This window comes from Pomacea canaliculata, linkage group LG10 (genome assembly GCF_003073045.1).
Source record: "Pomacea canaliculata isolate SZHN2017 linkage group LG10, ASM307304v1, whole genome shotgun sequence".
Taxonomy (NCBI): Eukaryota; Metazoa; Mollusca; class Gastropoda; order Architaenioglossa; family Ampullariidae; genus Pomacea; species Pomacea canaliculata.
The window spans coordinates 13094637-13120489 of NC_037599.1; the positions used below are offsets into that span (position 1 = coordinate 13094637).

General features: G+C 42.9%; 2 protein-coding genes across 13 annotated transcripts in view; both read right to left on the reverse strand.

Annotated features, from left to right (window-relative positions):
• Positions 1-30: 30 nt before the first annotated feature.
• LOC112573906 (tetraspanin-11-like) lies at positions 31-7602 on the reverse strand. Of its 7 annotated transcripts, none has more exons than XM_025254608.1 (9): positions 7071-7602; positions 5374-5556; positions 4634-4834; positions 3710-3784; positions 3210-3329; positions 2545-2635; positions 2172-2317; positions 1928-2011; positions 31-1304 (listed from the first exon to the last, which is right to left on the reverse strand). In XM_025254608.1, the coding sequence occupies exons 2-9, from the start codon at positions 5503-5505 to the stop codon at positions 1251-1253; spliced, it is 903 nt and encodes a 300-aa protein (XP_025110393.1). In that variant the 5' UTR covers positions 5506-5556; positions 7071-7602; the 3' UTR covers positions 31-1250. The 7 variants fall into 7 exon arrangements, with proteins under 7 accessions (XP_025110393.1, XP_025110387.1, XP_025110392.1 ...); XM_025254602.1 differs by having other exon boundaries at positions 6996-7601; XM_025254607.1 differs by lacking the exon at positions 7071-7602 and adding an exon at positions 6889-6981.
• A 10212-nt stretch (positions 7603-17814) lies between these two features.
• Positions 17815-25853, reverse strand: part of LOC112573284 (tetraspanin-18-like) — a 110632-nt gene continuing 102593 nt past the window's right edge. For all 6 annotated transcript variants that reach the window (XM_025253507.1, XM_025253505.1, XM_025253506.1 and 3 more), the window contains one exon: positions 17815-25322. In XM_025253507.1, coding sequence (XP_025109292.1) covers positions 25248-25322 — 75 coding nt within the window. In that variant the 3' untranslated portion in view covers positions 17815-25247. The remainder of the gene's footprint in view (positions 25323-25853) is intronic.

Below are 25853 nucleotides of genomic sequence, written 5' to 3' on the forward strand. Positions count from 1 at the left end.
ATTAATTTATTCAAAACAAAAACCCCACAATCCCAGAAAATTCTTTATGCTCTACATAACATGAAAAATCTCATAAATCTCACACATGTTAGATCACACAAGATGTCCTGACACACTAAAAACATGAACATTACTCTTTTAAAACATATATTAGAGAGGCAAAAATAGCATTTCAGTTTCATAACTTAGAAGCATTGTGGACGGACATATTTGAAAAAATTTCCAAACTTGCTCAGACTATTACAAGAAATGGTAATCAAGGCCGATCCTAGGAACCAGAATAAGTTTCTGTAATGGTCTTGGCAGGATGGGAACAATATTTGGACAGGCCAGTATACTGATAGAGCCTGGAACCAAATGATGGTAGAGTTGACGCATAAAATGCAAAATAAGGCCAAACAATAAAAGTGGCTGAACGTAGTGCGCTACATTATAAAATGAGAGCAGCTACACTTTTTTATGTACTCTGGAGCATGGTTTCTTCCCTAACATGAATGTGCACAGCTGTGCACATCCAGTCACTAAAAGTGATGTACTATTTGCTGGTTTTTGAGACATGGAAGTCACAATTACTGTCAAAAAAAGCATCAAAATTCTTTCTTCCATTTGAGTGACATTTTATACATTAGTAAATTTGCTTACTGCATATCTGTTCACCTTATATTTTTCAGTAAAATACACTTCAAACTAATGTTTTAGTTCAGAATATTCTTTGCGTCATGGAAAACATAGCATTGGAAGTTTTGTAGAGCACAGCTTGTTCAGTGCATCATCCAGCTCTGATATCTGTATTTCTGAGGATGTTAGTGGTATTTGGAGAATAATGCATGATGCAATAGTTATCTCCACTTCTTAAAAAATAATATGGGAATCAGCAATGAGTCAAAGTAATAAAACAGTGGTAGTCTTGACAAAAACATTGCATCTCCGAAAACAAAAAAAACCCCCAAAAAACCCCAGTATCCTTTCATTCATTCTGTTTTTAGAGGTGTATGTATGTTGTGCTTGAGACAATGTGTTAAAATACCAAGCTAAATATAGCAGTTAGCAACATATTAGCCATAAAGATTTCCATTCTCAAGTAAACAAAAATCTCACACATGGTACTCAAGTCCTGTACATGTTTTAAAGGCATTGGCCTTGTCACTGGGACCCTGGATTATCCATTAGAAAACCTGGCTTAACAGAAAGTCCAGAAGATTGTGATCCCCAAATAAAACTCATGAAGTAATGGAGACACAAAGTCAGCATCAACGGCCAGGCATCACTCGGTACATGCAGATAGACAGAGCAAGTTCCACCAACTGTAAATGCAACAATGCAGTGAAAATATCACTTTGTGCAATCCTCCATCAACACCCTCAGACACACATCCTCCTCAGTCAAGAAATTGTCAATAGATTTGCTATAGTTTGAAATGTTGCTTTTCTTAAAAGAAAATTTTCTTGTACTTTAATTATTAAGTCTGATTTTCATGTACATTATTTATCATAAAAATAGTCATGCTTCTTGTTTTTGTTCCCTTTTAAATATCTGTCCAAAAATGCTTTGTATTAGCATCAAATTTTGGTAATATTGTCAGGCATAATACGAGTAACTTTAACATGCTGAATATTGCAATCATCTAAACTTGATCCTAACCTATGGTAATTCCTTGTTGTTGTAATAGCAGTTATAACAGTTTAAAAATAAAAGTGGAATCATTGGCATTGTTGCCAAAGTTAAGCCAACAGACGTTTTGATTCAGGCAAAATATATCTGGTCTCAATAATTCTATTGAAATTTCCATTCAGTTTTTGTTGAGAAGCCATTTAGATATCACTTCTGAACCATAAACAGCGAAGACGGGAGTCTATACACTTTTATATTTCATTTACCTTTTGAATTCTGGAAGGCTAAATAATCACCTACTATCATAGTTACTTACCATGAAGATGCCCACCACTATTGCTGAGGATCCTATTACCCCACCAGTGTATAGTAGATATTTCCGCAGCACATCAAAGCATCCCTATGAAGGAGTTATTTATTACTGAATGTGCAAAGGTATACAGATGGTTTTAAATAATTTTCCCTTTGTGTTTTTATTGCATCATTATCACAAGTGGACATTCATCAATGCATGCATACACACATGTGTATATATACATACAACTAAGATAAACACATACCGTTGTGTAGAGAGTGTAGTTAAGAGTGGAAGGATCTATGGTGATTGGGGGTCCAACAGATGGAGGCCCCACACCCTCCACTGTTCCCATGCATAGATCAAGATTCTCGTTTTCTCTGCAACAACTTGAAGGCACTTTGCTGTTATCTGCAAATACATAGCAATGGTATGGTACACTAAACATAAAAGTGCCAAACATGAAAATTTTGTAGGTAGTACACAGTTGGATGATATCACGTCTTTTCTGAACCATATTACAGTTGGCAAAATTGTTAAGACTAACTTAGGGATGATATGCTGGAGCTTTCTTGGGGCATGTGTGATGGTAACCATTGTTAAGACTTAACATTCTGGTCACAAGTGAGAATACTTACTGTTAAACTTTTCTGACCACCACTGGCTGCGTTTATATAGTGCCCAAGATGTTGAACTATTGGCATCACCAAAGGCCCCACAGCATTCAAACTGAAAACAAATTAATATTCAGGATTTTATTTCTTTTAAAATACATGAGGAAAATCAAGCAAATTTATGTAAAGGATCAAAACGTTACAAAGTGCTAGCTCCCTACGTTGGAATATTGACCAGTATATAATGTACTTAGCAGTGACCAGAATTTTAATCATGTGAAGAATGTAAAATGATTCATTAAATTACAATCACAAAAAATAAACACAAAACTTTGGACTGGACCATAATAGGGTGGTTTCATCAGGATTTAAGCCTAACTAAATCTCAACTACTAAATCTCCTGGTCTATGATACAGCCGTTAGTAACAGTAGTATGGGTATTTCCTATTAAATGGTGTCCTTGTCGGGCATCTTTCACTCAACTGGGAATGTTTCAAGTGTGATCATGAAAAAAAAAATACCACTTCTGATTATGACAAAAATCATTTAAAGAAATAGGCATCTCCTAATACAACTCCAAGTAAAAAACATTAAGGTCCAACGTTTAAAAAAAAATTGAAATCATGTTTCAACATTCCTGCAAAAAGATAATATTATTCATAGAAAACTTCAAAAGATAATAACTCACAGTGCGTTGAATAGTGTCCCAAGCTTCAGTAATTTGGCGATTTTCACTATCCAAATCAATGTTGATGCCATAATGAGTAATGATAATACCCTCCATCTTCTCCTTCACTTTATCCTCAAGCTAGTGACAAAGCACAATATATCCTCAAGCTCGTAACAAAGCATAATTTATTCCATAGGCTCTTGAAAATTTTCTTATTTTTTAAAGATATCAGAATATTTATCTCCCTCATAACATTTTCTCAACAGTTTAATTTGTTCCCCAGAATTTGTTTTATTTCCAGTGAAGTGATGAAATATTTCTTAAGAATTAATTATAAATTACCATTATTATATAAAGCAAAATTAAAAATGAACATAACAGCCAAAGACATGGTCAAACCTTGCAAGCCAAAAATAATGACATCATTAATTGAACACTAGTGAACAGGGCAAATAATGAATGAATATTAATTAACATGACATTGAATAAATATTAGTGAACAGGAAAGACATACTCACATCACTGATAAGAACATAGCCAATAATTCCAGCCACAAACAGCATGACTGACATAAAGGCCAAAAGTCCCAGATGCTGCAAGCAGAAACACAAGTCGTGAAAGAACTGCATCTTGTTGCATACAAAAGCAGTTTATAAAAGCAGTACAGGAAGAGACAATGTTTCCCATTCAAGAAAGGAAAGGACCTGCATGACATGTGCTGCACTATAGTATAACTTCAGCTTTGTTAAGAAAAAGTGGTGCATAATAATAAAAAAAGTATATAAAATATAATGTGGAAAAACTCTCCAGGGGTAAGTCATAATATTAGTGCTGTCTTATTATCTTCAGTTTAATTAAAAAAATTAGTAGTGATGGTGATAGAGGTATAAAATCAGCTACAGAAGAGATACACTATAGATTTTCTTGCTATTATTTATTATTACCTATATAGTTCTTAAATTGGTCTTTTGTGTAAAGCGCAGTGACTGCCAGGGGAATGGTGCTAAACAAGTCTCCTGCTTATTATGAGACTGATAGATAATAGAGACTTGCAAAGGCATCTGTAATATAAAGATTTTTTAAGCTTTGTAAAAAAAACCAAACCCCATGCTGATCTAATTAATAACATGAAGTAATATTCTTCTTTTTCTCAGGCCAGTTTATTTCTTTAACAAATACAATATATATATAGAGTCTATGTAACCTTTGTAATAAACTAATAATCTTCCCTTCTTTAGACTAAGTCCTTATGATGTTTTCTTATCTCTTTTATTCTTAAAGTTATGATTATTTTGATTGTTGGATCATTGCTGACTAGCAAAACTTCCATAGGAAAAGAATCTTGTTTCACACTCACTGATTTTAACAACTATTAACAATGTCAACTGCTGGTAGCTCTGTAATTTAAATAAAAATGTAAACATCTTTTGAAGGTGACTTACTAGTCCCATGATGCATTTGTACTGCGTGTAGACCCCACAGAATCCCATAAGTGTGATGACAATGATGGCGCTACCCACAGTAATCATCAGGACAGAGTCAAAGCGATAGACTGCTGCACTGATGAGTGTAGACAGCTGTTTGTTTCCATACTCTGCCTGCAGTGTCCAGATCCCAACTCCCATGATTGCAAAACCACCAACCTATGGTACATGATATGTATGGTTTAGCCTAGCGATATAGCATTGCTCCATTGGCTGCATATGAGATGTACAAACCGCTTGATCTAACTAAGGCTGCAAAAAGTAATAATAAAAGCTTATGTAACACACCCTTGATCTGCATCAATGAAAGCTGCAGGTTAAGTATGATGACAGAACAATATGCTATAAAAAAATCACTGCACAAATGAATTAAGACGGAACAGACCTAGGAAACATCATCAAATGGAAGAGACAAAGTGGAAAGAATCCACCAATTATCATATGTTGGCAAACAAAATGCATATTGAAGCTCTACAACACTGAAACAAAAAACGGGCAATAAATTCTAAACGTTGGGACCCTTAACCACCAATGGAAGAAAAAATCCTGAGTAAAATACAAATCTTCATAACAATCCTGTTAGATGAATTAAAAAAAAGATGTTTCTGGTTTTGTTTCAACAGTGTACAAGAACTGCTTCTTTTACACACAAGTTTATATCATACCATACACAACACTATAATCATTCTTTAACTCACCAGAACGATGACTAAAAAGGTCAACAGGAGAAGGCGTAGCCATTTCTGACGTTTGGCAGCCTGAGAACTACCGCTATATAAGTTGTCCAAATCCTCATTTGTCTGCAGATAGTTGCGTATATTGGAACTCATCTCACACTGACTTCAGTTGCTGCTATCCTCAGCTTCAGCACATGATACACACTGTAAAAGTAAAAACTATACTATATATTTATGAGATGGGTGCATAGCTTAATGGGGTTTCATATAAAATTATAAGCTGCTGTTCTAGGCTATGATTAACTCCTGTTAATATCAGGGTGAGTAAACATAGCAGAGAAAAGAGGACACGGTGACTCTGTAACAGTTTGCTCAAAAGGCTAAGGCACCGTTACACTTTTGGTGTGTGTGTGAAAAGTGACCGTACATTAGCTATTACAAGGCATGACATAATAAAAGACTAGAAATATACCATCAGCATCCAAAACTAACTTGTTATTTAAAGCAACAAACTGTTGACAAAACCTGATTGTTACCCATTGATCTTAAACCTGTGTGAGTTTTTACACAAGAGCTGCACTTGTTACACTCCAAACAGGCTGGGATCTGTTTCCTGGCACTGTGTCAATGCAAGTGTCAACAGCTAGCAGTAATCTACAGGTTCTGTAAGTCCTGTTGCTCCTGAGAATGAGCGCTCCATGAATAGGACACGTGACACCAGCAACTTTACTTACCTTTGGTTCTTTGCCAGCATTCTGCGCAGTGTGTGTGAATGTGGTGTGTGTGTGTATTGGGAGAAAGGTGTTTCAGAAATGCCTTTGCACAAAAATCTGTAACTACTTACGCAATATAAATCTTATATTCAGAAACAATGTTCTAGCTAGTGGTAAGTCAGAATCTGGTATCTTGTCTTGTTACACAGCAGACAAACCACCCCAAACATGACAAAAGGCACAGGGAGGCAGTCAACGGGACTTGACCCATAAATAATGTTGCCAAGACATTTTGAGGTGTTCTGATTCTAACGTGGTAATAACTCACTGTCTACAATACAAAAACTGAAGGCTCGTATAGGGGAGATTGGTAAGAGATAGTATGACAGCTGACATGAAAGAAAATAATTGTTTACTTCAAAGAACAGTTGAGAAGTGGCTTATAATATTTTAGAATTGCAGGTGTAATCTCACTGAAAATCTGCTCTACCTGGATGGGGAGTAGGTAAGGATATAGGATAAAGCGTTAGCCGTAATTATCACATGTTCAGATGAAGGGCAAACGGCCAAACGCAGTGAAAACGGTGAACACAATGTGCTCCTGTGCTATTGCACTATCCAACATTGGAAAGCTGGTATATCTGCTCGATGCAACTATTTCACGAATTACTTACCCAGTGAGGTGTAATGCATACGATTAAATCCACATTGTACCAAATTTGTCAAACCTCATCTAAAGCAGCCGCCATCCTCAAGAGTCAAGGCTGCCCTCCCTACTGATCTCCATTTCCCACCCCTGATGTTGCGACCTGTCGCGAGCTACCTGTGCTCTTATCTCCAAACAACAGGCCGCCCTCAGTGTATAGGAATAAAATAGTTAAGATCCTCTGCTTCCGACGTCATCAAAGCACATTGCAGCTTGCCGCTTACCTGTAACAATCTTCCGGTCAGCAGCAGGGTATGTAACTATGGCTACCCGCCGAAGCGGTTCCCTCCATTGTTTACCTGTGCAGGTAGAACTAGTTGAAAGTCGCGATCATGGTAGGCTACTCTTGCAAGGAAGTGAATGCGCTCAGATGAGAGTTGCTTTTCTTGTATTACAACATTAGTCAAAATCCTTGGCATTCCTTCCTCTTTTGGTCCAGAACAAAATCATTTCCAGTTTGAATGAATTCATCACTGTAATGTCTCAGCTCTGTTTGCTTTTATCAAGCTAAACTACCCAGGGTGGAATAAACATTATGTATGTCCAGTATCACATTGTGGTAAAAACGTTATTAAATGCATGATAGTTCGGAACCTGTCTAGTCCTCATGCAAGGAGAAAGGAAAGAAATTTGATTTGACCATCAGTTGCCTAACCGGCGACTTCTCCGTTCTTTAGACTCCGATATTACTCGGCTGCTCACCCTACATGTTACACGGACTGTGGTGCTACACCTGCGTAGCTACAACGACCATGCACTACACAGCACGATATCCGGTTAACTTTGCACCGGCGCCGAAGTCTTTGATGAGACATCTTTTTGACCGATAGTGTTGCACAAAGTCACTGCTTCTCAGAAATTGTAATTGGATTTGCACTTTGAGCCTCTCCTTTTCGACAAACGGTTTATCGCAAAGATAAACCTTTCCGATTTGGCCTTTTTTTTAAACTGGTTATGCGAGCGTCCCACCTGTCGCAACGGCACTGCGATGTCATGTCATCACTGGTTCTTCATGTCAGTGAGCCGTTGTCGAATTATCACAGTACAGCCACAGTGAAACATTCTGGTCAGTCTGTGTTATACCCTGTTATCTTGCTATATCGTCGAGGGGGTGACTAAAGTGACAGTAGCATATAACACAAGGCGCGCCATGCACTGAGGGAGGTTGGGGGTGGGGTGGGGTAAGAAGGTATAGGAGCAAGATCTCTAAGGAGAAGGTGATGGTTGTCCCTAATCAGGTCAAACAAATGTTGTCATACACAGCACACGTTGTATGACAGTTAATTGTTGCGGTGTCTAATGCTTTAATCAAACAACAAAAAAGACCAACGTTTTCACTCTCGAGGGAGTGGGGGTAAACTAATAGAAACAGGTGGCCATATAATGGGTTGGGGGAGGAGGGTTTGTACGACATTGCTGTACACAGTATCTCATGTACTGCCGCTCTGACTTATGGTGGGTGTCTCCATTGTCCTATATCTTAAGACCGAACTTTGTCAAGCCGTCCGTGCGTCATAAGTGAAGGAAGGGTTATCAGGTCACCAGCACACTCTGAATCCGATTCCTGTGATGCTAAGGAGAAGATGCACTGCCGGTTACATCTCTTACACATGTAAGACTGCTGCTGCCCTGGACTCGTTTTAGTCCACAGCAAACAAGGACAGAGCTTCTCGAGATACGAAAGTTGTGGTGGTTGTCGGCCTTGTTGCATTCGGTGAGCAAGAAGACAAGTTTGTCTCCCTTGCCGCGGTTTTCCCAGGCTTTCCAGGACCAAGGATCTCGCCTACCTACAGCTGCAGCTGGTTTCCACTGGCCACTAAAGGCGCTATGGATTTATCCGAGGGAAATGCTCGGTTCTTTACATACAGTCATGGGAATCTCAAAATGTACGGGCGCCGTTCACATCAGAGAATTCTTTTCTCCCTTTTTTTCACATGTCAAGAGTGCAAGCGACTTTTTCAGGCGTCGATGGTTTAGCTCCAGTCTTGTCCTTTGAAGTTGTTCCCCCGACAAAACCAGAGAGGGTGGTCTGGGCAATTAGCAGCTGGGAAGGGAAGGGGGACGAGAGGTAGGGGACTGTAACAGATTGGGGAGGTGGGCGAGAGTGTTGTTGCCAGGAAATTGAGAGGAAGACATTAGGGATTGAAAGGCCCATTTACACTGCTTCTGTATTATCGACGTGTTGCCAAACGTATGTAGGACGACCAGCAGACAAATTATGCAGATGGTGTGATATATCCGTGCTATTAGGCTGGCTGCTGTACAGACAAGTTCTTTCTCACTTGTACAATGAAAATCTGCAGTACCACTAGAGTCAATAGCCGTCACTGTATCGCCCGACCACGGGGAAAGTCCCAGAGGCACTAACCACTAGGCTCGTCTCGGCCTGCGAGGATGGAGGGCTCAATGGACACCACCACATCTCTATACCAGGATAAGTGATTAGTCCTAAGAACTATCTAGATTCTTTCCTAATCAAATCCACTTGCTAACAGCACTTTGCCTTAGGGGCACATTGTAGGAACCTGTCGAGCTCAGATATAAGCAGTGCACTTGTAAGAGAGCGAGGTCCTCCTGGACATGCCTTGGATTCAACTGATGTTGCAGTACACCTAAACACACACAAATGTCTCAACACTGCTCATGAGATTACTATCCTCACAACAAGCAAACCTGTGGTAAAGAGGGGCAAAACCAATAAAATGAAGAAAGTTATATTTAGAAATGACCTGACATTGCAGTTACTCTGAAGACTCACTTCACCCGTGCTCCATCTCTGCTTATCCTCCAAATCACCCGCTCTTTTTCTTTTTTTCATTGGAGTATTTCACGTGCACAGACTTGTCTTCCTATGGAAAGAGGTGGTGGTGGTGGTGTGGTGGTGGTGGTGGTGGTGTGGGAATTGGGAGTGAGAGAGCGTGAACGACAAAACACCTCTCCCCCATACATTCTTTATTGTCTCGCCTCAAAGAACTGGGGGCCAGCTGAGAGTTGTGCATAAGAAAGAAACCGATGGAGAAATCCTTCCATTTTCCCTCTCGTCACCAGCGCCTGCCTGGCGCGTGCGGAGTGACCTGCGACTAAACTCCGGCCGAGATCTGCTGTGGTCACAGGGCCAGGGCTCCTCGCCGTTCTCCTCAATTTTCTGGAAATGCAAACCAAACAGCGCCTGGCTCGGCAATCAATGAGGGCAGGGGGAGAGAGTGTGGGGGGTTTGGAGGGAAAGGGGAGTGGTGGGGTGGGTTGCCGGATTACAATGTGGCCGGCCGATCGAGGAAACCCAAGCTTCAGTAAACGGCGCCAGACCAAGGCTGGCGTTTCCGACAGTTTGAAGAGCCTGGCGAAGATAAAGACAGTGACCTCGGTCCCTGTCGTTCAGCTGGTCTCAGAGTAGGATGGGAAGGGGTTGGAGAAGTGAGGTCAGATGCATGAAGACATCGTGATTGGAAAAGGGGAAGACAGCGTTGAGTATTTCTCAGAGGAACAAAGACTCTGTTAAGACTGCTGTCCTGGTTATATTGCCTTTCACTTCTGTCTCCTGTCAGGACCAAGGATCAAGAGGTCATGATGACGCATGGTCGTGGATGCATGTCCAGTCCGATATGTGGGACTTGTGTAGACACCGTAAACAGGTTTATTACGATAAATACATTGCCATACCTGGAAAGGATAGCGACACTGTCTTAGCCATCATATGCTGTATTAAAAGGCTGAGTGTGTTTAAGAATAAAAATACAATCAGTTATGAACGAGATACAGTGCAGCGAATTCGCTTGGCTTAATGTTATAATCACACTCGTATCATAGAGGATACCTTTGCTAGTATAGAAGGGTCCGACCAAGGCCGCACTCAAGATGGCAGTGTAACGCTGATGTCTGTATGTCTTCTTCTGTATGTACTTATATATTGTGGCCAGTTTGTGCACTTGACATCTGCCAGCCAGTGACGTCATTGGTTACTTTTTCCAGTTCTTTTAACCGTTGTCTTCACTGACGCACGTGACAAGGGATTTCATTACCGGGTACACCATCTGTAATTTGTATCGCCATAATGGAGATTCATTTCAGCCAGAAGAGGATAAGTTTGTGGATTTTTTCCTTTTTCTTATCCTGTATGAACCGCACCACTCATTACCACAAAGTGGACTTGAATAAAGCACACGCACCATTCATTACTACAGTGGACCTGTTAACGATACCACGTGGGTTTTGTTCTCTCATTGCAATAACTTATCTACATGTACGTGCTTCGCAGACGACTGATCAACAACACTTTGAACTTAAGTGATGGTACTTGCCGTGGTCACAGCTGGATGGAGAGCTGCACAATATCTTCCTACTGAGTTTAAGCACTTCCTACTTCATACATAGTTTTAAAAAATTGACAAATATTGTTTGATATTATTTTGCTGTATTAATAGCAGGCAGTGGTCTGATCATAATCTATAATTATTCTTGATGAGTGTCAGCGATGTAGGATGTCTTTGGCGGTTACATGCTTGAGTTTTTCTGTGTAAATATGGTCGGGCTTATTCGTCGTTCCAGTGCGACTAATGTCGTCTGTTGGATGTAGTATTTGGAACTATATTTGCTGTGGAGTGTATTCCGGCCTGTATGATATTTGCCCTGCAGATTGTGTTCGTGTTGTGTTTAGACGCTGACCTTTGACCTGGAGCACCGTCATCTTGTTCTGACGTCACGTTATTTTCACGTCACAACACCTCTGATGTCACATTATTTTTACGTCACAACATCTGTCAGCTGTGAGGCCTTGACCGTGTCCACAGGGGAGGATAAGGCGGCATACAAGCCAACTGTTGTTGTTGTTGTTGTTGTTATTAAATATATCGTAAACTACAAAATTAAGTATATTTGTCGGTCTGTGCTATGTTAAAGCGCAATGACATCTCTTGTACGGGTGGAGGTGGGAGAGAGTAACATGCGATATACGCGTCCTCTGTTATTTTGTTTGTTAGGATCTTGTGTTTATAACCACATTACGTTTATAAATATGCTTTATTTACAAGGCGTGTGAATTCTAATCACATGACATTTATAAACACAGCATATGTTTAATGACCGATATTTGACGGGAAATTACGGGAAGTAAAGGTAGAGATTGCATCAAATCTGACAGAAAGTTGTCGACTCTTTAAAGCCCAAGTTGTAGAAGGCAGGGTGCGCTTAGCGAGTCTCCCATAATGTAATAATCATGGCTACAAAATTGCGTGGGGTTAGGGGAGACATTATTAAACGCACCCTCTAGGTAGTGCAAATGGTTGCGGGGGCGGCGATACCTCTGATGTTGGTGCTGGTGACGATCGATGATGAAGACAAAGACAATGGAGAGGGTACGACGTGTATTGGGGTGATACGCTTTAGGAACAAGGAAGATCATAGACATGGTGGAGGGTATAAACATACAAGACAGAAAACACAAATTACTCAGGGGACGTTTAGCGCCAGCCATATCAATGAAATATATCAGGCTACACCATGTGGAAATGTCAAAAAAATGCGCCATACTCTAAGTCTATAGCACTGAAGGCATGTGAACAAGTCTATGATACCAAGCAATCGCTGTCGTCACGGGTAGACGTGTAGGGAAGACGGGTACAACTCCTAGTCACTAGCATTAGCGGACCACCGCCTCAGTTGGTCAGGATTTTTGAAGGAGCTTCTGCACCAGTCTGAAGCATTACCTGTGAGACAAAACTCTTGAACTGATGAAGAAACACTTGTCTCTCTCTTTCATCGCTCTTCTCTCCTATCCCATGCACACACACAAAGAAAAACAAATTTATACACACATGGAGAAACAAATGCACATACACACAAACACGACAAAACACAGAGTAAGTGGCTTGGTAATTCAAAGCGATGGACAGATGATTTCACAGATGAGCGGGCACGTTCTTTGTTGAGGTGACATTTCCCCTCCCCTCTCACCCTGTATGTATGCAATCCGAAGTGTACCCCAGTGAGGATATTTTCCCAGGGTATATACAATAACCTTGTTTCTCGTCCGGGGTTTTCTCTGGACGTGATTGCGCTGATGGTAATGACGGGACTGGGAGTACACTGATGACGTGACTTCCCACCAACGCATCGACCGCGAGGTGCGTGCGGCAGACGCGCTAATTTGCAGCAGCTCGGCGTTTGGGGAAACAGGGAGCAGGTCAATCTGTAGCAACTCGCACGTCTGGGGATGTAGGCAGAGAGGTGATGGCTGGCTAGGTGTCAAACCTGCACAGACACTTGACACACCACACTTTGTTTTCAGAAACATCCAGTGATGAGATAGCTTCTTTTAAAAGAAAAGGTATTCACCTTCAAGATCAATCACTTGTTTCTGAAATGTATACAAAAACATCCCAGACTCGCTTTTATTTTAGGGACACGATAACCCTTTTGTCGAACCTTGTGGAGGGCATATGGTAACTCGCTTATTTTAAGCGCATACAGACAACAACATGGCAGTTCACTTACTTTGAGGCGTGAAATGACAAGGTAGTTCGGTAGTTTTAAAAATACAGAAGGACATAAAATTTCGTTTATTGTGAATGATATAATGTGCATTTTAACTCCAGGAAGTATGATCTCGAGCCTGTTGACCTGTCGAGGTGACAATACACTTTTAAAAGTAAAATCTCGGTTTTGCTGTCTCATGTTTCAAAAAAGTGAATAGGTTCAATGTTAATGACTGTACTTTCCAACAGAGCGAGGCATGACATGAAAATAAAACTCACCCAAAGGCAAAGCCGGTTCCTGGAATCACATCCCACACACAAACCTGACGAGCTTGAGGCTGGGTGAGAAAACTGTGGTACAAAAGCGCGCACACATCCACAAACATGCATCCCTACCTCACCACAACACAGCTGTCACCTCGTTTCTCATCATATATAACAAATAATTTGTGCTCATTTCTGCTATGCCTGTATTTCTACATCATATATAATGTTTGCATAATCATACTGGACAGCATTTGTACCCCAAAAAGGAAACCAGACCTATGCCTGTATCTCACAATGAAAGTACGATGACCTGAAAGAAAACATCTGCCAGCTTAATTTACGGTCATTTATTACATAGACCCCCCAACGGTCAAAGAAACTGAGACAAGTCATCTGTTTCTTCTTGTGGGACAGCAGTGATGTGTCGTCCCAGGGACCAGTCAATCAATGTTCAGTCGATCGCAGACTGTTTTGACTTTTCCCCACACTTACTGCGATTCCCAGCTAAGACAGAAATTCAGGGAACTCGAGAGTTGCACGAGACCCACAGGGCTTGAAGAAGGAGCAATTCTCAAAACTGTTTATTATTAACAAGAGCAGCGTGTGTGTGTCGGTGTGTGTGTGAGAGTGAGTCAGCCGGAAAGAATGCGGAGAAATGAAGGTTAGGTGTACTTTGCTCTACTATTCTGCGGATGCGATGGACTAGAAAGCAAAATTCAAGTACCAATCAACAGAAAATACACAATTCTTCCATCACCCCAGCTTCTTATACTTAGTTACACCTTCCTGATAACTGGCTGCACACTGTAGTCCTCCATCACCCTGCGGCCAGGGGGACAGAACTGTCGCAGAGGGCAAGTAGGCACACTCGTCGCTCCTTGGACATCGGAAAAGAAAAATCCTCATAAAGAATTTTTTTAACAGGTCACAGAAGCAGTCTCTTTGTGGGACGTTCTGGATGCCAGGCAGGTGGCGTTGCAGACGTGCAGTTGAGTGAACGAAATGAGCCAACAACACGCGCACCGCAGCGTTGGCCAGTCGGACGAGTTACTTCCCTTCAATAAGGGAGGGAGCGGAGTTGTCTAGTGGCACTCAGGATGAAAGCCTCATGTCAAAGGGCGGCACCACAGTGATGGAGTGCTGGTTCCATTGTCCGTCTGAAAGACCGTGGCCCAAGTCAATGAGAAGATCGCGCTGAAGAAAGGGAGGAGGCAAATGGATGAAAGCAGACGACAGACGAGAGAGCGGATAAAGGGGCTGGTGAAGATAGAAGATGCGGAGAAAGGACGATGCAGGCAATGCAACGGGTGAATAGGTACACGTCAAGAAATAGCGGTCCTTGCTGCGGGGTCACAATTGCAGATAATAATGAACAATATGTTCAGACCTTAAGTGACGATAATGCCATACTCAGGGCCAGCCTCACGCCACCACGTGCCTGAAAGTATCCACGGGCATGCGTGCATGAAAATAAATGCATAGCCCTCCTGTTGTAAAGACTATAGTCAGTGAGATAGCTGGAGATATGTTAATGAGGTTGACCTGGCACTTTCGTGACCAGCTTCTGCTTTTGGTGATGGTCAGAGGAGATGTTTTGTGTCTTGAGGAAAGAAAGGGGCGGTAACATTATGAGAAGTGGCATCTTGGGGCTGAGCTGAGCTGAGCTTAGTAAGTAATGTGCAAGCTTATCACTGGGGTAGATCTTCAGTACTTAACGGAGGCCGCCTGTCTCTTTCACAGCACAGTGTACATAGACAACAAATTCAAGGTAAAGCTTGGACTTGGTCACTGGCTGCTGGAGGTGTTTGAGACAACACTTTTCTCGGGGACAGCTTATTAATGTGAGGGTGATGCACATCTCATCATCGAACCCATGTTCAGGGGATCAAGTATAATCACCGTTTGGGAATAATAAAGTTGATTATTTGTCATTTGTTTTAGCTATTCGATTATCCACTTCTCGCAAGGTAGGTAATGTACTTTGAGTACTGGGATGCACGCAGGCGCGCGGGCACACACACGTTTAAAGACAATGTACGTACAAACTGCTTCATGCAAGCGCCTTGCTTCAAATCACCAAGCCACTTCGTGTGTGTGAGAAAGAGAGAAGAAAGAGAGAGTGGGATGAAAGGACAAGCTGTCTCAGTGATCCTTACACAAGCGGCTTTGCAAGTCAGTAACTCCTCAACAAGTCCCACCATCAAAGCCCTGGCTGGCGAAGCAGCTGACAAGAAAATTAATTTTATGCATGACACGCTGACTGCAAGACGGAATGAACCTCCTCCATCCCTCTCTCCTCCTCCTCTCTGGCGCGGTGGTCATCAAGCTGCTGGTAAATGTCTCCTTGCCTACCATTATATCTGCTGCAAGTGCCAGTCGCCATTAGCATGCCACGCCACGGCGCGGGCGGGTGAAAAGAAGGATGAAGCTGTCAGTACTGATCTGAATCCCAACAGGTTTTGAAATGCCACGGCATTGCTTGCCCATTCTCTGGAATGCACCAAGGCCGACCACTCCAGCATCCCAGCGCACACGTAAAGGGAGATAACCACAGATAACACGATTGCGTCAAATCTCGTTTCTTTGCAGAGCCGTGCGCACAATGCACGTGCTAAACTTAACATGCGCACTGACGGTGCGCCGGAGAATAGGATCGTCATGGCCGCCTGACTGGAGAGCTCCCCGAGCAGCAAGGGGCGTTAAGTCTCGTGACAGGGGCAAACGCGGCGCCTAGCTATCATATTCGCTTGATTGAATGAACCTTCCCGAGGTGCAAAGGGGGAGACTTTTCACCCGAGAGAAAGAGTCAAAGGGGTGCAAAGCCTTCGAGTTTTAGTGTAATCGCCGCAATAAAGTTTCTTATTTCTCAGTCGATGGCCGATCAGTGGGAGGGCTCGTCCTTGTGACGCCCGGGAAACCGGCCAATAGTGAGGCTGACACTTGTCCAGGGTAGCAGAAGCTGTCAAATATCTAGCCTGATGAATTCCAGGAGGTCCTGATCACAGCATGCTTTCTTCATCATCGCAAGTTTGCTGCTACTTACCTTTCAGGCAACGTACCAACTAGCAACCTGTCATGATACTTGCACCGACTAATAACCTTTTTACAGACTGACATGATGGTGAGGATGGTTGAAGAACTTTTATTCAGTAAGGTCACAATACTTCAAAATGATAATTTGCAAATTTCATGTTTTTCTTAAAATTTATTAATTGAAAAAAGCTCTTTTGGATCTCGTACAGAGAACAGAGAACTAGTGACTGTATGAAGCACGGATGCCCCACTAGTAGAACACCAGGAACTCTTTCTTGCAATATCGAAGTGGCGTAAGCTGGTCTGGTGTGACACGTGAGCTGGCATGACACCTTGTCGAAGACCTCAAGGTACCTTTGAAGTTTGTGGCCAGAGGAAGAAGCAGCTTACGAACATGAAGGAGTGGACTGGTTGTCCTGTGCAGGACCTGCTATCGCCCAAGAGGCGTGAGACCCTGTCACCTGCCATGTCTATGTGCTCTCTCCAACGACCGGTCAAGTCAAGGGACGACTGATTGATGTTTATAAGCGTGTATCTCAAGAATTGAAAGATTTTCCTGCCGATTAAGAAAAATAGTTTATTGAACTGATATTTACTTGATCATTAAAAAAAAAAACCCGCTTTGCATACCACCAGACCTGAATAGCTGCATTCAATTTGTTCGTGTTACTGGCCTCGATTCCAAAATATTTTGATTGAAAAGTTAGCTGACATGAAGACAATGTCTTCAAGTGCAAAGCTGACTAGTTTTCGGTGAATTTCACTGACAACCAGTTCGGCTCTGCCCCACTTCTATGTGCCCACGCATCTCAATGGCATTGGAGCGGTTTTAGAAAAAAATAATAATTTGATTCTTTAGAATAGTTTTAATTTTTTAGAAATATGATACGCAACTGTCCCAATGATATTTGTCTTAGAAGTTGACCCATTACCAAGCAAGATGGCCGCTTCGGACTGTTCTTACCAACCCTTGTATCAGCGCAGCAGACGACACAAGTTAGGCGTTGCTCCTTGTTTGTCTGGCCACAGTGTCCTGAACGTCTTGCTTCAGTGACCACAGAAGATTTCAAGGCATCGAGACTCGCTTCTTGCGAGATTACCTCCTCTAGCTACTGCTCTCCTCCTTTTTCATCTGTCTCACTTTGCTTTTGAAGTTTGCAGATTGTGCTAGAACCCACAGCTTTATGTCAATCTTTCTTTCTCTCCCAACTCTTCTTTCTCTCATACACATCAGCTTTCCGCTCATCACACAGAAACCGGAGGCCAGCAAGCATATCGTTATATCAAAATATTTATTCACTCGCGCACGTACGTCTGTCAAAGGTCAAACACTCGATATAAAGTATTTACACTACCATCAGTCACAAACACGTGACCAACGTGGATAATGGAGATGTGATGTACAAGACTTCTGTACAGCCAGTTAACACGGTCTCGCTGCAAGGCTTCTACCCTCAGTTGTTACCAAATCCTCATCTTTAATCACGTGATAGTGGGACTACATGTACACAAGCTTGAAACAAAAATCGCAGTAATGACAGCCAGTGGGACAATGTTGGGATCCTGTGTACCATGAACAGTTACATCCGGTAACATCTCGCTCGCCGCACTCGCCACTCAAGTTTTTAAACACGTGCAACAATACATTTATTTTCAAGAAACAGACTGTTGCTGACACTAGTGTTACTGGTCACAGACTGCCTGCTGTCGGGTTGATTTTTTTTCTTTTGGTTGACTAGCGGAGAACTAAAACTAATGTTCATCTTTATTTTTCTCTTTTACATGGGGAGAAATGAAGTAATAAATTTACTGACTGAAAAATTTGCTTTTTCAAAAAAGAAACTACTCACTCGTGCGAGTCTACAATGTTTGGATGTAAAACAGACGATATTTCAGAAGAACCATCAACAGGAATATTGCTAAAGAATTCAAAAGGACTTCATATATGTCTATACACCAAGAAAAAGCAAATATCTTCCTGAAATCTCAATAGTTATTCGGTATCGTGTATTTTGTACAACAGGGCATCCCTCCGCAGGTCCCCGGATGAGGGTAGGGGAGGTGTTGCAGATTACTAGGTAGAAACTAAGCGACTGCCCGGCGTTTATCACATGGTATGCACTGGCCGCAAGTGAAACTAGACCTGACGAGCTACGTGGCCAAGAAAAGAAATACAGGAACAGACAGCAATCATCATCATCATCAAAAAAAAAAAAGAAAGTATCAGCTTGACATTTCACAGATATAAATAGATTTGTCAGCGCTAGCTGTATTTACAAAGCAGTGCATAGGAAAACCGTTTATCATAATCGGGTATACTATTCTTGGTGTCTGCACAGCGAGGAGACAAATCGACTTAAAGGTTACTGAAGCCTTTTAAAAAAAAATCAGTTACCAACAGGTCATTTTGCAAAAGAAGGGTTTATAGAATTGATGGAAGGTGTACATTAACGTATAACCCTGTCTCAGTTGTTAATGTATCGATACACCCTGTGGTGTGCGGATGTTAAACCCTACTCCATCTTGATATTCGCTTTTCATGTCTGGTGAAAGGACATTATACAGTCACATGATCTCTGACTTGTACAACAGGATGCGAAGAAGGCCCCTCCTCCTATGTCAAATGTTGCTGTTTACTGACCATTCTCTTGTTGTCTTGTTATTTTTGCTAAAAGCGACACCATCAACAAAACTGGAATGTTGGGGCGACACGCATGCGCCTGCAGCCACCGCACGCTAGGCTTCCGCTGAATGCGGTGGGCGAGTTGTTTGGGGGATGACGGAGGGAGAGAAGAAGATGGAGTATTGTTGCTGGCATTGAATGCGACAGGCCTCGAACAGTTGTGATATCTGAGACACCTGTAGTTTTAAGATGTTTACCTCGAGCTCTCACAAGGAACACTGTGATGGCTAATTTAGTGAAGGACATAATAACTAACTCTAACCTATTTTCTCAGTGAGATAAAGATAAATCTGACATTTGTCACGAATATCTTGTCACCGTACCGTATCTCATTCTAGAAGAAATTTGGTGGAAGAGAGAAAACTCAGCACTAGGTGCTCAATCGGTAAGCCTGAAAAACTCTTTAAAGATCGCTACTGGAAAGGAAGACCTTCAAATAAGCAGACAAAGACCCGTGGAAGGACGTGTACATCCATTGAACCAACCAGATAAGCCAAACCGCTGCGGATTTAAATCAAGCAACAAACCCACTCCCCTCTTCCGCCACTTAAAAAAAAAAATTCTGGTGCAAGAGAAAGGTGAACAAAATTCAAAACTTTCGTCAAAAGAAATCCCGCAAAGATTTACAAACAAAAGACAATTGTTTTAAATGTCAGTGAATGAACTGGGTGAACAGCGCTCACTAACAAAAATCTTCCCAGCTCCGTGCAGGTAAGGCGAGCGGTGAAACCAGACCTTATTGACCGGACACTAAAGTGGCAGGCGGCGGCGGCGGTGGTGGTGGTGGTGGTGGTGGTGGGGTAGGGGTCTTGTGACAACAAGTGCGTCGTTAACAGTAACTCGAGACCAGCAACGGAACTCTTGAATGCCAGACAAAGACAAAGAGAAAATTGCGAGAAGTGCAGGAGGGTCACGATGAAGACTGGCAGTAGTGTGGGTGCATCTTCTAGCTCGAGGCTTCCGAGAGAGACAAAAAGAAGACGGATTTGGGGATTGTCATGCCTCAACAGGTGAAAACCAGCCGGATTGTCCAACCAGGTGCATATCTGATTAGAAAACATGAAACGCGTTTGAAAGCGACAACTAGCACTGTGATTACAGGTGTGACAAAATGATGCCGCATGGCGAAAAAATGACTTCTATGTGAGGGTGAACTACTGTAAAGATGACCTCAAGATCTGCAACAAGTCACAATTAACTGTTCCATTTATGTAACCTTTGTTCTAACCAATCGACGGCCTTCTTTTTATTAAATAATAAATTTCAGTTTAATGTGAGCTCTATTCACAATCTCCACTTTTCAGGGTTTCTTGGCGGCGGTTTATGGAGTATTGACGGTGACCACGAAAACAAAGATTAAACTTTTCAACCTCCATGCCGAGAACCTCACCAGCAGGTTACCCTGGTGTTCATTTTCATCGACACACTTCCTGACCTCTGCAGTGCACCCACGAGGCTGTTAAAAAGCGTGAGCTGCGTGAGGCTTCTGATGGAGTTGCTGAACTCTGCTACCTGGGCAACACTCGATGTCAGCTAGGTGCAATGTTTCCCATGAGTCCTCGCGTCACGCTAAACTGCGGTGACAGAAATTCACAGCCTAGTCGAACTAATCGACACCAACCGATATTTTTTTAAAGAAAACGAAACAGTAAATTTAAAGCAGAGATTATCTTGACAGCACACTGATGCAGAATGAAAAATGTCAGAACGCGGGGCCCGAGCAAGCGGATGCTGTAGGCAGACCACGCAAGATGGCGGATGGTGCGGTCCTTGATAAAACGACTAGATTCCACTTTCATGCACACATTACACAGATTGTAAGAATAGCAACGACAGTCGGGTCTCGCGGACTTAAAAAACAATGGCCTCGCCCCCTGCTACCTTCGCTCACGTTTGCCGGTACTGGGACTGTACTCCATGATCTCTGTTGTACCAGGACCTAACACACAGACACCTGTTGAACCTTAAATGTTGTGTCTGCCATGCCTATGTTGAAATTGCCCCCTTCCCCCTCCAAAACAACAACAAAACATGATGGAGAGATTGTGGAATATTCTTTCGTGCTTAAAGTGTTCGCTGTTTACAACCCACGGTGAGACTGCCTTGTCACACACGATGTCAACCTGGGGGCAACCACAGCGCCTATACATACGATGCCATAGACTACAAGTTGATGTAATCATGGCTGACGGGCCAAACCAGAAGCAGTTGGAAGAAATTCGGTCTATGAGTTGGCTGGACAGAGCGACGAGCCCAGGACCGGCCCGTGGAATGTAACGACGGGGTCACGTGCTGGTCTTCATCACCATTCCCTGAGCATGCGATGGTGAATCTTGCCTCTCGCTTGTGATGGATGATTTCTCCCTGGACTCCACACCTACCCTTACTCTAAAGAGATTTCTCCCTTCCCACCCTTTCAATATTTCCATTAAGGTAGACAGGTCTTCCAAACTGTGCGACCAAACCACTCCTCTTATTTACGACATACGAGCAGCTAGACTTTTTACTGAAAAAAGTCCTACGGTGGAAGAACGTGCTAGGATAAAAACACTGAGCCTGTCTGGCAGTTTTTAGGACAAAAAGGTGAAGGTGTTATTTATAAATACAGTGCTGTCAACATTTCAAGTTGTACGAAGATTGGCTTGGCATCATTACATACATGTGTGCACCTATTTGTAATGCGGTGTGGCGTCAGGTGATTTTCTCTCACCTGTACACAAGGAATCTGCCCATGCTGGCAAGAATTACACTGATTTTGCTAAATCTCAACAGTCTGCAAAAGTTTGTGACAAACAAAATACAGGAGTAACAGCAATACGCCCTGGATATAACAAGGGTTTAGCATTTTGACCGTATTCCAGCTTAGCAAAAGAAGGGAGTGGAAGTACCTGGGACACAGGTGAAGGCAGTTCAATAAAAATACACGTACTTCAAGAAGCTGAAAGGATCGTTCTAAAAATAACAAAATCAATCCGCTTTATCCAGTCACCACCACCACTGCAGGCAAACACCAGACGCAAGTTTCAAAACGAAACAAAACAAAACTCCGTTCAGCAGAGCCGAAAAAAAAAAAGTGTTTGCAGGTAGTAAATAATTTGATTAGACGCCATCCGGCAGAACGCCACGCCCAGATACCGAGAAAAACAGGATTTGCACGCGTCAGGCGGCCATCTTGTGACAAAAACGTCACGGTTTGCATACAGGAGCCTTAGCCGAGTGTCTCATACGCACCAATTGTCATGTCACGCACACGCCAACTAGCAATAATCCTACAATTAAATTATCGTGCACGCTCAAAAAATACAAAACAAAATTAAAAAAAGGATTGAAATGACTCTTAACACAGCTTCCTCCCCAGCGCACACATTTAGGCACACCAACCCCTGTCAAAATACTGCAGGCAACATCAGCATCAATAATACAACACTCCCGCAAATCATTCCCCATTCCACAAAAACAAATGATATGCCAATTGCTATCAGGGACAGGCAAAACAACTGGGTCATATACAAACATAGGCACTGGTCAACACTACAACATGCAATACTAATCGAAAATTGTATTAATTAATCTCTCCTACCCCTCCCCTAAAAAAGAAAATAATACGAAAAGACACATGAAAAAATGCCCAGCGAATCTGCTGGGATGTAGTTTGCCTCGATCACATTTCAAAACATTTTCTCATGCATATAACAATTGTGTAACAATTCCCCTGAAAATAACAGAAATATGTTCTATACAAAAACCACAACTGTACAGCTGTACACATCAACTGCCTCCATCCTGATAAACAAAGGACCACAAGACGTGCAAGTAGACTGTACACAGAGATGGGGAGACACTGCTCGTTACACTCGTCACACTCTCCACACGCGCACTGCCTTTCAGGTCTGGAGAAAATACATGCAGGAAGTTCTACCATTAAACAGGCAACTGGAATGTAGACATGTACTGATGTTGGTAACAGGGAATGGGTACAAGTCAGTGTGTGACTGTGTGTGTTTGTGTGTGTGAGTGTGTGACGGAAGGATGGGACAGTGTGCGTGGGCGCGTGCGTGTGTATCAGTCAAACATTGCTGTTGGCTGTAACTGCCGTAACTGATGTAATAAACAACAAAGTTTTTACCTAATTCAACATCAACATTATAACATTTTAAACATCCAACTGGAAACTCCATTAACAGCATACAACTGCATGCAGCCAGTCACGGTCTGTACTGACTGCACTGAAGTGCACGCACGCTCACACAGATGCATGTCCACAGGCACACGATGTACAGTGGTCACGTGATGATTCCGATATTTTGTCAATAATCTTGTGAAGCGACCGCACACAGTGACCAGACCAGACTGTCCACAAACACACCTGACGCTGACCCTCAGCCAGGTGGCACAGGAGCACGGGGTGACTTGCATCAGTTGTTTCCGTATCTGGGGCAAGCCGACCTACATTACTGTAGACTCGTAGACAGTCTCAGTCTCACACACACACGTTGTGTAAGGCCCATAGAAGACGAGATCGTGAAGTCTGCCTCCACCGGATATAGCGTAAAACCCACAGCCGGCATATCGTTAGGTACGAGATATCGTCGAGACTTTGCGACTGCTGCATTCTGGGAAGAACGCGTAACAACTTTCGTTTTTGTTGTTGTTGTTATTATTGTCCACCGACCACGACCTCTGAACCTGGCGACAGCGTGGTGGGGTAATCTTGCTGTCAGGGGAGGTAACTGTCGCCATCACTTGCACGAGCAGGCGCGTGATGTTGCGAACTATTTTTTCAGGCAGCAGGGTTACCGGGAGGTCAGACCATGGCTGGCATCTTCCGACACGCACGCGGGTGAACGGCCGTGACGTTTGCAGGCCCACCTTCTCGTGGGGTTACCCCCCTTTTCACCGGCCGCCAATGTAAGTGGACAGAGCCCTGATTGTCACAGCATCTTGTTCATAAATTACACCCTCTCCTCTACTAAAAAGTCAGGTCATCGCTGACAAGCACCCAACATTGTCCTTGACACGCTGGGATGGTGTGCGATGTGCAACCGTTGATGACGTCACAAGGCAGTGATGCGAAACGTCACATGACCAGAACGGTCATTGACGCCAGGATGTCTCTCGGCAGTTACAATCTCATCGCCTCTGTAGCACGCCAGGTGAACACGCGCCGTCACAGGCCAGTAAGAATTTTTGTTTAATTTTAGCAATCAACAGATGCGATCCGACTACAGCAGTAAGAGACGCAGTGCTCCTCAGCGCTGTATAAATACATGTGGGCACCAAACTGTTTAAAAAGTCACAAAAAACCCCAAAGAGGCCACAATGTGCTATGTACACGCACTTCCGAGTGCAGCAAGTCTTCTGCTGATGCCCCAGTTTGACCTCCAGAGATTTGTGATCACCCTATGATACGACCTGTGACTCGTCATCGTGATGAAGACAGCGGATCTTGACATTTAGTTATCCAATAAAAAGAAGAAATTGTCCACTAAACACGATTATTAAGATGTTCGATTGTCTCCAATCAATTTATTGATGGCTACTGGCAGAACAATATCATAGCACGAAAATCCACAGCACAGGTCATCCACAGGTCTTCCATCCACTGACCATAAAATGCCGTGGAAATCATGTCTTAACGAACACCTACCTACCTTGGTTTACATCATCCTTGTCAATATCCGTGTTTTGAACCAGTAAGATTAAAAACAAACAAAATTTTTTTTTAAAGAGAAGAAGCCGTTCAGTTCCACCAAGTCGTTCAAAACCTTGTTCTTCCATTTGATTCCCTAGCAATACCCTCCCCATATCCCCAACTAACTCCCCTCGCCACCGGATCAGTGGCGGCCTCGACTTCTGGAAGTTGTCCTTGCCGCACGCGACCAGAATGTGTGACGTCAACCTGGAGCATTTCAAAGAAGACCTGCCCAACGGTCATCCTGCTATGACGTCACGCCAGAGGGAGGCACTGCGCGGGAGGGGCAGGAAGAGCGTGCACCGTGTGTCATAGGCGTGTCGGCTCAGCGCTACACATCAGCCTCGTCCGATGTGATGCCGGCCACGCGCGCGCACAGGCAGAAGGACACGATGATTCCCAGGACCTGAAACAAAGTCAAAGGAAGTTGTTAACACGATTTTGTTTGAATTCTGTGATATCTGAGACTCACTCATTTTTTATTTTAAAAAGACAACCACTCTAAAGACAACCACTAGCTACCGGGTGTCGCTGTGATATAGCCAAGACATTTCTAGCCACCCTATACGAGGGACGAGAGAAATTTACGCTTGGGTGACTCATGTAGGTAGCAATATCCCGCAAGGGATCGGGACAAATGGCAATGCCTCCACAAAAGTTCCGATTCGTCAGCAGTTCCTCGGTTTCTAAGCTCCAGACAATACTAAACTCATAGAATTGTTCTTGACCTTTCAAACGCCTACATCTATTTATGTCTTAAACTGTCTACGCTATTTACAGCTTACCAAAATAAATAAAAATTAAGCGAGGGGTCTCACAATGGGAACTAACTCCTGCAAGTGTCTATTTCGCTACTCGAGCGCTGAGAGGCGCATACGGTCCACGTCACTGTGGCGGTAACCACGCGATCATCTCCATGGCGACAATCGACTGACGA